At 37.4% G+C, this 9,796-nt stretch overlaps 1 protein-coding gene across 1 annotated transcript; it reads right to left on the reverse strand.

Annotated features, from left to right (window-relative positions):
- Positions 1 to 4,255: 4,255 nt before the first annotated feature.
- LOC132868103 (zinc finger protein OZF-like) lies at positions 4,256 to 9,129 on the reverse strand. Its single transcript, XM_060901055.1, is given in 4 exon segments — positions 4,256 to 4,813; positions 7,001 to 8,326; positions 8,484 to 8,499; positions 9,124 to 9,129. Coding segments are annotated over 4 exon segments (1,542 nt in total). The 3' UTR covers positions 4,256 to 4,619.
- Positions 9,130 to 9,796: the final 667 nt, after the last annotated feature.

The raw sequence follows: 9,796 nt of genomic DNA on the forward strand, positions 1-9,796 counted from the left end.
GATATCCGTTTTCAGTGACTGAAACCTCTGTTTATGTGTAAATGAGAGGTGCAACCGCATAAATAAATGTGTCTTCATAGATATCCGGCTACGTGTAAACGCACCATGAGAACGCGTGTTGCTTTATAGCTCTGCGGAACACTGGGAGCTGTTTGAGATGCGCTATCCTGGGGTTTAATATTGAAGGCACGTTCACGCTGTCCCTCTTCTTCCTCGTCACCCGCTTCCTCCTTTTCATCACTTTGTTCGCACTGAACCCATTTTATAACGCCATCCCAGAAGTCTTTGTAAAACTGAAATTTTGGTTCGTACCAGTCTGTATGATCAGCCTCTCTTTCAGAGTCCTCTTTTATCGATCTCTGTACTGATGCTTGCAAGTTATTAAACTCAACGAAAAATGCCTCAAATAACTTAATTTGTTTCTCAACAGTTTCTTTATCTTGGCCGGATTCAATAAGGCTGTTGATTTCGTTACGTTTATGTGTTAGAACACCAAGCTTCCCTCTGCGTGTTACAATTAACTTAAACAGTTCTCGTTCATTTGAGAAATCCTGGTCTTCAGTCTCTTCCTCAGTCATATTGAAACTTAACTCAAAAGCTTTAAACACAAAAGTTTGTTACTAACTTAAAAAGGTTGAACACAGCGCAGTAGGAAAGGCGAAAGGCAGCGCGCGCACAGGCCGGTTCAGTTTGTAAAGTGCGCGCGGCGGCTCAAGTTCAAATGCGAGCACGGCGGCCCGTTCAGCAGTTCAGCCTTATTCTCACCAACCAGAAAAGTCAGTCAATCCTACAAGCACGTAAATCCACATCCACGAACTCCTGACAAGTAATCCACAAGCTTGCGACAACGCAGCTTCCAATCTTCCAAAACCGTGTGCCTGCTGGCGTCTCCAAGCTTCTAAACTTTCCATACACACTTGACCACTCATGCGCGCTCCGCTGATTAGCGCAGGTGAACCAATTAACCCTTTCATGTACCGGGCTCCACTTAAGGCCAAGGCCAACATCTCATATCATCTCTAGCCGCTTTATCCTGTTCTACAGGGTCGCAGGCAAGCTGGAGCCTATGTTGCAACAGAAGGCTTGGTTCATCTTAGAAATGGTCAATGCACGACATAGGGGATGGCGTAGGAATCCCCAAGAACATCACAAGAAACTAAATTGCTATAGAACATAATTTTTTGACACTGAATTTTCCCGATTCAGGGATTATTCTTTTGAGTACAAATTCCAACTCTGGACCCACCAGAGAGGGGGGGGCGGGCAGGCATCTATCTATCTATCTATCTATCTATCTATCTATCTATCTATCTATCTATCTATCTATCTATCTATCTATCTATCTATCTATCTATCTATCTATCTATCTATCTATCTATCTATCTATCTATCTATCTATCTATCTATCTATCTATCTATCTATCTATCTATCTATCTATCTATCTATCTATCTATCTATCTATCTATCTATCTATCTATCTATCTATCTATCTATCTATCTATCTATCTATCTATCTATCTATCTATCTATCTATCTATCTATCTATCTATCTATCTATCTATCTATCTATCTATCTATCTATCTATCTATCTATCTATCTATCTATCTATCTATCTATCTATCTATCTATCTATCTATCTATCTATCTATCTATCTATCTATCTATCTATCTATCTATCTATCTATCTATCTATCTATCTATCTATCTATCTATCTATCTATCTATCTATCTATCTATCTATCTATCTATCTATCTATCTATCTATCTATCTATCTATCTATCTATCTATCTATCTATCTATCTATCTATCTATCTATCTATCTATCTATCTATCTATCTATCTATCTATCTATCTATCTATCTATCTATCTATCTATCTATCTATCTATCTATCTAAATTGTATCCATCATTGGGCAAGGGCTTGGCTTGGGAAACAGAGAATTTTGAGGTCAAAAATCACAATCATTGATGATCAGTGGTGAAGGTTTTGGGTTAAGAAGCAGAACATTTAGAGTTTAAAAACGCAATTATGGCTAGTTAAGTGGTTAAGGTCATGGGTCAAGAATTAGAGGGTTTTGAGGTTAAAACAGCAATCATTGCTAGTAAAAGGGTCAAGGTATTGTATACAAAATTAGAAGGCTCTGAGTGTAAGCAGCCAATCAAGCCAAGTGGGGGTATCCAGTCAATCAGACTTGTTTTAAGGGCTATTCCCCACAAGCCCCGAACCTAACCATAACCTCTACACCTAAACTTAGCCGTGATCCCAGTACCCAACCCTAACCCCAACCCCTAACCTCTCAACCCTTAAACCTAATCTCAACTACTAAAATCAAATCTTGGATCTAGACCTTCCCCTGATCCCGTTCCCGAACCCTGGTTGAGGACCATTAGACTGATCACCAACCCCTTCGACCAACATCCAGATTAAGGTACAGAAAGATTGTTTGCTTGGGAGTGTGGTGTCTGGGCTGTGGGGGGTGAGAGAGTAGATGGACTTTGGACAGGCCCGTGCAGAACGCAGGCCCCAGCTTTTGCTGGGGCAATGGAAAACTTTCACCCTACCCTAATCCTAACCAGAGGTAGCCTATTTTGGGGAGTGGGCCAAAGATAGCACCTTCTGGATCACCAAACTTTACTTTAGCATGCATATGAAAGTCACCATTTACATATACAAACTGACAATGATCAGTTAAATAAGACCTGAGCCAGCAGAGGACCATTCCTTTACCTCCAATGACATTTTCTTGCCTATCCAGCAGAATGGAATGATCAGTGGTGTCAAAAGCTGCACCAAGGTTAAGCAGCACAAGCAAGGAGACACACCCCCGATCAGGAGCCATTAGTTGGTAATTTACTACATTAACCAGTGCTGTGGCTCTGCTATGATGAGATCTAAATCCTGATTGATACCTTTTATGGATGTTATTCCCATGTAGATATGAGCATAACTGTTATGCCACAGTTTTTTCTAGGATTTTGGAGATAAAAGGGAGGTTTGATATTGGCCTATAATGGGACAGCTGACAAGGGTTGAGGTTAGGTTCTTTAATCAAGAGTCTGACAACTGCTAGGTAAAAGGATTTAGGTACATAGCCATTGCTAAAAGAATAACTGATTGTTTTTCAAAAAGAGGTTTGATTGCTTCTGGTGTTATTTGTTTAAAGAATCATATAGGTAAGGGGTGAAAAAAATCCCCACAAGTACACAAGTTGAAGATTTGGATTGAATAAGTGAAATTAGTTCGGTCTCTTTAAGGAGTGTAAAACACAAATCATTGCTCATAGTGTTGGATACCTATCAAATTGTCGTTTCAAATTAATAGTTTGATATTTTTGCCTGATATTTTCAATTTTGCCATTGAAAAAAACTTCATTAAGCCATCGCTACTACATATTGAAGGTTTGCATGTTTCTGTGGTGGTCTTATTCCTAGTTAATTTTGCAAAAGCATTCCATAAAAATGTAAGATTATTTTTATAATCTTCTATTATGGTGGAGAGAAACATTGAACAAACAGCATTAGAAGCTTGTCTCTGGAGTTCCAGTGGCTCTCATTCCATGCTTTGGTTTGATCGACATTTCCATTAAACATTAAAATCCTGATCAGTAATAATTCCATGAACAATTAGTCTCATGCTGCAGTACTACACTGATAAGTGTTACAGTTAAATCATTATTTGTATGTTGGTAATTAATGACTACTTAAGAGCAAAACATTAACAGTCTCATTTTAAACATCACTATAAGGTTACATATTTTAAAACAGTAATTGAACACTGGTCTACAGCCAAAATGCTTCTGAAATAAATATAGTCAAACTTTACTAACTCTGGATCGCTGAGAACGAAAATGAAACTTAAAATTGTTCATTGGCTTGTTTTCAAGATTGGCTCTATGAATAAATCTATGAGTGGGTTTGGATAGGACTTACTTTTTTGGCAAAACAATGAATGATGCAATCTGAAGCCGGTATTGCATCATACATGACATTATGTTATTCTTAGAAGTCACTGATGATGCAATCATAAGTCAACTGACATCACTCCGCTGAACAAACTGGTCTTATATCAGCTCAAAAAAAAAATTCATACAGTGCTATGCACTCGAGATCAAGTCTTTGCTTGACAAGAGATGCTCCGTTTCATGAATACAAGAGACAAGCTGCCAATAAATAAATAAATAAAAAACCCACTGCGTACACACAGAATAAGGACGAAACTTATTCATTACTAATACATAATTGGTTTTTGCAATTTGGTTCATAATACATTTTATTTATATAAACTTTTTGCTGATTTTCTAGTGTTACATAAAGAGAACAGGTGAAATATCATGTAAACCGACCATAAACACATGAAGAGACCTAGTTTTACAATTTATATTTAAAACATTACGATCTACACAATGTACATAAGTATAACATTTAAAATCTTAAATATCTTGGAAGCCACAGCCAATCAGCTGATTAGCTGTCACTTCTAATTCAACACACCAAATTTCATAATAGCCAATTTCATCTCTGAAGCAGACAACTTCTGAAAAATTGTTGACCAGTGTAACATGAAAAATAAAGTTCAAAGTACAGGTCATTTTCAGTCAAAACTTAAATAACCATATTTAATTTGACAACTTTAAATCATGCAATGTCTCTGAGTTAGTGCACTTGAAGGTCTTCAATGTAACTAAACAAGCAAACATCTTTCCACACTGTGAGCAGTGATACGGCTTCTCTCCTGTGTGAATGCGCTGGTGTGTCTGGAGATTACTCTGCTGAGTAAAACTCTTTCCACACTGTGAGCAGTGATACGGCTGGGTCATTCCATGCCAAATCAACAAATATCTGACAAATTTATGCTTGACCATCTCAAATTTCAATGAAATTTGGAGGGCTCAGAGATACTATAAAAAGAAGTTAATCCCCAAAATTTGAGCTTCCTATCTCCAACAGTTTCAGAGATACAGGCATTTGAATTTTTCGATTTTTTTTGCATTTTGCTCAAAACATACATATTTCAAAGTGTAATATAATCTTTATTATGCAAGATAGAAACCTAAAATTTTGCACAGAGAGACTCAATGTCTTGTACTACAAGCTTCAACTTAGAATTTCAATGGTCATTGTATATTAGATGGTGATTTTAACAAGGAATTTAAAAAGACAAATTTGCATTTTTTGCATTTTTAATTCATTCTGGAAGCTTGCCTGTGGCAGTAATGCTTAAACTAAGAATGTTATTCAAATCTACACAGAAATATCTACCAATTTCAGTTTTACCAAGTCTCCACTATTCCTAGTTTGTCTGTAATAGGGTTTTGAAATTCGCCGATTTCTAAAACATGCCATTTTCAGTAGCATGGATTCCAATGTGGGATAGCAGTTAGGAACTTGTAAATCTTTTTCAGTAATCTCCTAGACCAATATTTTATATTTCCAAGTTTTTGTTCTGTGTCTCAAATATTTCTGAGCTACAGGTGTTTAAAAAAATCAATTTTTTCCAAATTCAAATTTTTGATATTTCCATTTTATTGATGATTAAGGACTGATAAATACAACTAAATGATTTGTATAGATAAGGAAACATTTTACTTGTGTTCATGTCACAGAAATATGGCTTTAAAAATATCATTTTGAAATAAGCTAAATAATATATGAACATTTCACATTTTTCAGTAAATATATATATAAAAACTAAAGAAGTCAGTCATTTTTCAGATAAATCACTTAACTTACAATTTCTGTTGTATGTTACTTTGTGGCAGTCAGAATCTTTCTTTAGTCCAACTCCTATAGAACAGGGAGGAAGTTCAGCCATTTCTAGATGTCTAAGAACAAACTCATTTATACTGATCTCAAATTGAAAGCAACTACAATTAAATTCCCTAGTCAACTATTCAAAATATCCAATCCTTGCAAAGAAACACATTCAGTTAATAACACTGGTAAATTTTCTCAGTGCTCTGTATTACAATGTATTTAATATAATCCAAGCAATATAAATGTTATCTGAACAAGTATGCAGTTTACAGACTCTAAAACTAAGATATGAGCCACCTGTTCTGGTATCAAAGGTCACCTATTGTGCTGTGTTGATACTGATAAGGCTGGCTGTTGACTGGTACACAATAGCTGGTCATTGATTGCTAATGTTGCACAGTCTTAGATTAAAATCAATTTACAAATAATTAATACTGAGCATTAATTGAAATTGTATTTAAAATTGAGGGAGAAACATGTCTCCTAACCTACTTGAGCCTTATTGAAGCATTTATTAACCCTCAAATATCAGTTATATGAAAATATATCAAAAATTCGAATTTGGTGAAAATGGATTTTTTAAACCCCTGTAGTTTAAAAATACTTGAGACACAGAACAAAAATTTGGAAATATAAAATATGGGTCTTGGGGATTACTGAAAAAAATTTACAAGTTCCTAACTGCTATCCCACATTGGATTTCTTGCTACTGAAAATGGCATGTTTTAGAAATCGTTGAATTTCAAAACCTTATTACAGACAAACTAGGAATAGTGGAGACTTGGTAAAACTGAAATTGGTAGATATTTCTGTGTAGATTTGAATAACATTCTTAGTTTAAGCATTACTGCCACAGGCAAGCTTCCAGAATGAATTAAAAATGCAAAAAATGCAAATTTGTCTTTTTAATTTCCTTGTTAAAATCACCATCTAATATACAATGACCATTGAAATTTTAAGTTGAAGCTTGTAGTACAAGACATTGAGTCTCTCTGTGCAAAATTTTAGGTTTCTATCTTGCATAATAAAGATTATACTGCACTTTGAAATATGTATGTTTTGAGCAAAAAACAAAAAAAATTGAAAAATTCAAATGCCTGTATCTCTGAAACTATTGGTGATAGGAAGCTCAAGTTTTGGGGATTAACTTCTTTTAATAGTATCTCTGAGCCCTCCAAATTTCATTGAAATCTGAGATGGTTGAGCATAACCTCTTGTTGATTTGGCATGGAATGACCCGGCTTCTCTCCTGTGTGAATGCGCTGGTGTGTCTGGAGATTACTCTGCTGAGTAAAACTCTTCCCACACTGTAAGCAGTGATACGGCTTCTCTCCTGTGTGAATGCACTGGTGTATTTGGAGATCACTCTGACGAGTAAAACTCTTTCCACACTATGAGCAGTGATACGGCTTCTCTCCTGTGTGAATGCGCTGGTGTGTTTGGAGATTACTCTGCTGAGTAAAACTCTTCCCACACTGTGAGCAGTGATACGGCTTCTCTCCTGTGTGAATGCGCTGGTGTCTTTGGAGAGCAGTCTGATAAGTAAAACTCTTCCCACACTGTGAGCAGTGATATGGCTTTTCCCCTGTGTGAATGCGCTGGTGTGTTTGGAGATTACTCTGATGAGTAAAACTCTTCCCACACTGTGAGCAGTGATACGGCTTCTCTCCTGTGTGAATGCGCTGGTGTATTCGGAGATCACTCTGATAAGTAAAACTCTTCCCACACTGTGAGCAGTGATACGGCTTCTCTCCTGTGTGAATGTGCTGGTGTTTTTGGAGATGACTCTGATGAGTAAAACTCTTCCCACACTGTGAGCAGTGATACGGCTTCTCTCCTGTGTGAATGCGCCTGTGTGTTTGGAGATTACTCTGATGAGTAAAACTCTTCCCACACTGTGAGCAGTGATACGGCTTTTCCCCTGTGTGAATGCGCTGGTGTGTTTGGAGGTTACTCTGCTGAGTAAAACTCTTCCCACACTGTGAGCAGTGATATGGCTTTTCCCCTGTGTGAATGTGCTGGTGTGTTTGGAGATTCCTCTGGTGAGTAAAACTCTTCCCACACTGTGAGCAGTGATATGGCTTTTCCCCTGTGTGAATGCGCTGGTGTGTTTGGAGATTACTTTGCTGAGTAAAACTCTTCCCACACTGTGAGCAGTGATACGGCTTTTCCCCTGTGTGAATGCGCTGGTGTTGTTGGAGATTACTCTGATGAGTAAAACTCTTCCCACACTGTGAGCAGTGATACGGCTTCTCTCCTGTGTGACTGCACTGGTGTGTCTTGAGTGCATTCTGAGAACTAAAACTCTTTCCACAATCTGAGCAGTGGTGAATTTCCTTCTGTATATCATTATGGGAAGTATCAGAATGGATAATATCAGTTGATGTTGGTTGACGACTGGAGCATTTGGAGGGGATCTGAAGCTTATATTTAATCTCTCCTGATTCTCGCAGTCTCACGTACTCTTCATAGTAGCATCTCTTGATATGCTTGTCGAGGTAAATTGGAGATGCATCGGAACGAGAGCATGTGGAGCATGAAAAGACTTGCAGCAGAGCGTTCTTTACTTCTGGAGAAATGAAAGGACAACAATAACAAATTGAACATGAAATGCAACAAGATTGTAAAATATAACAACACTAACCCAATGTAAGGAGTGTTTTTACTGAAACTTAATCAAGATTCTACATGAATTAAGACGGAGACAAAAACAAAAGGTTGCGTACTAAGATATAGCAGCCTCTAGCTTGGAATACTGGGAGATTCAATAAGGTCCTGGAACAGCAGCTATGCACAGCATTGGCCATAGCCCCATGGGTCTGAGCGACCAAAGGGGAGTTGTTGGTTCCTGTTCGACATCATGTCAAGTCTAGGTAATGGCAATGCCTTATTTACATCTCATCCAGGATTGAGAAGGAAATTCAGCCCTCACACTCAAGGTTCTGAAAGATCCAAAAATGGGCCTTATCAAACTGGATATGGATAGATTTATTTGCAAATAGTTTCTAGTAGCATTTACACAAGCAAATATGTATTTTCTATCTGGATTTTTTTATATGGATTAGGTTGTCAAGTTTAAAAACACTTATTAATTTCAATTACACACTAATTTCATGAAATTAAGTTTTGTGGGATTTTGTGAAGCCCCATGATTCATATTAATGTAAATGATGAAAGCAAGCCAACATCCATAAATTAAGACATATAACAATAGTCATTTAATTTAAATGTAGGCGTATAAAAAAAAAAAGGGACACACTGCATCGGTTCAGATGGCATTCAAGTAGGTCTGCAGCAGTAGGAATTTCCTTACTGCAGTATTTGAAGAATGCCACTGTGTGATTTGTAGTAGTAAAGCAACCAAACCTCCATGTGTTTAATTGTTCGTTAATTCATCAGACACTATTTGTTCCTTAACATGTTGAAGTTCTTCAGCTGCAAGAGTTTAAAGTGCATATCCTGGACCAATTTATTTATTTTATATATGAAAAGTATGTCCCTTTACACATTCATCCAGAAGGGTAATTTTGCACAAGACCATCTGTTGACAGCAGAAAAAAAATCAAATAACAAAATGCGTCTGGAAAAATCCCAAGGGAGTCTGGAGCCAGATTCGTGACGTCACCTGCGGAAGCGTCAGTAGGCTGCGAGCGCTTGCACGGTTTAAGTGCACAGCCTGTGTAGACCAAGCGCTCCCATTTCTCTCTCATTGTCCAGTCTTTTGGGAAACGATAAGTACTAATCCCATCATGATTGGTGTTGCTACACCCTCCTACGATACATCTATTAACCATTTTAATAATTACGTGATAACGTTGAAGAAATTTGCAGAAAACCACCAGGTCGTTTTCTCATAAACAAACCAGCGCTGATGTAGGATTCAGAGGGAGGCGTTCCGCACGCGACATCACGAAAATCAGTGTTTGCCGGGAAATTCAAATGTCAAGTTTTTCCAGAGGCAGACCGACTTGCCTCAAATGGCTTGATTTCAACTGAATTTTTCTGGTATTGCGCAAGGTAAAAAAATTTAAGAGAATGC

Source organism: Neoarius graeffei, chromosome 19 (genome assembly GCF_027579695.1).
Source record: "Neoarius graeffei isolate fNeoGra1 chromosome 19, fNeoGra1.pri, whole genome shotgun sequence".
Lineage (NCBI taxonomy): Eukaryota > Metazoa > Chordata > Actinopteri > Siluriformes > Ariidae > Neoarius > Neoarius graeffei.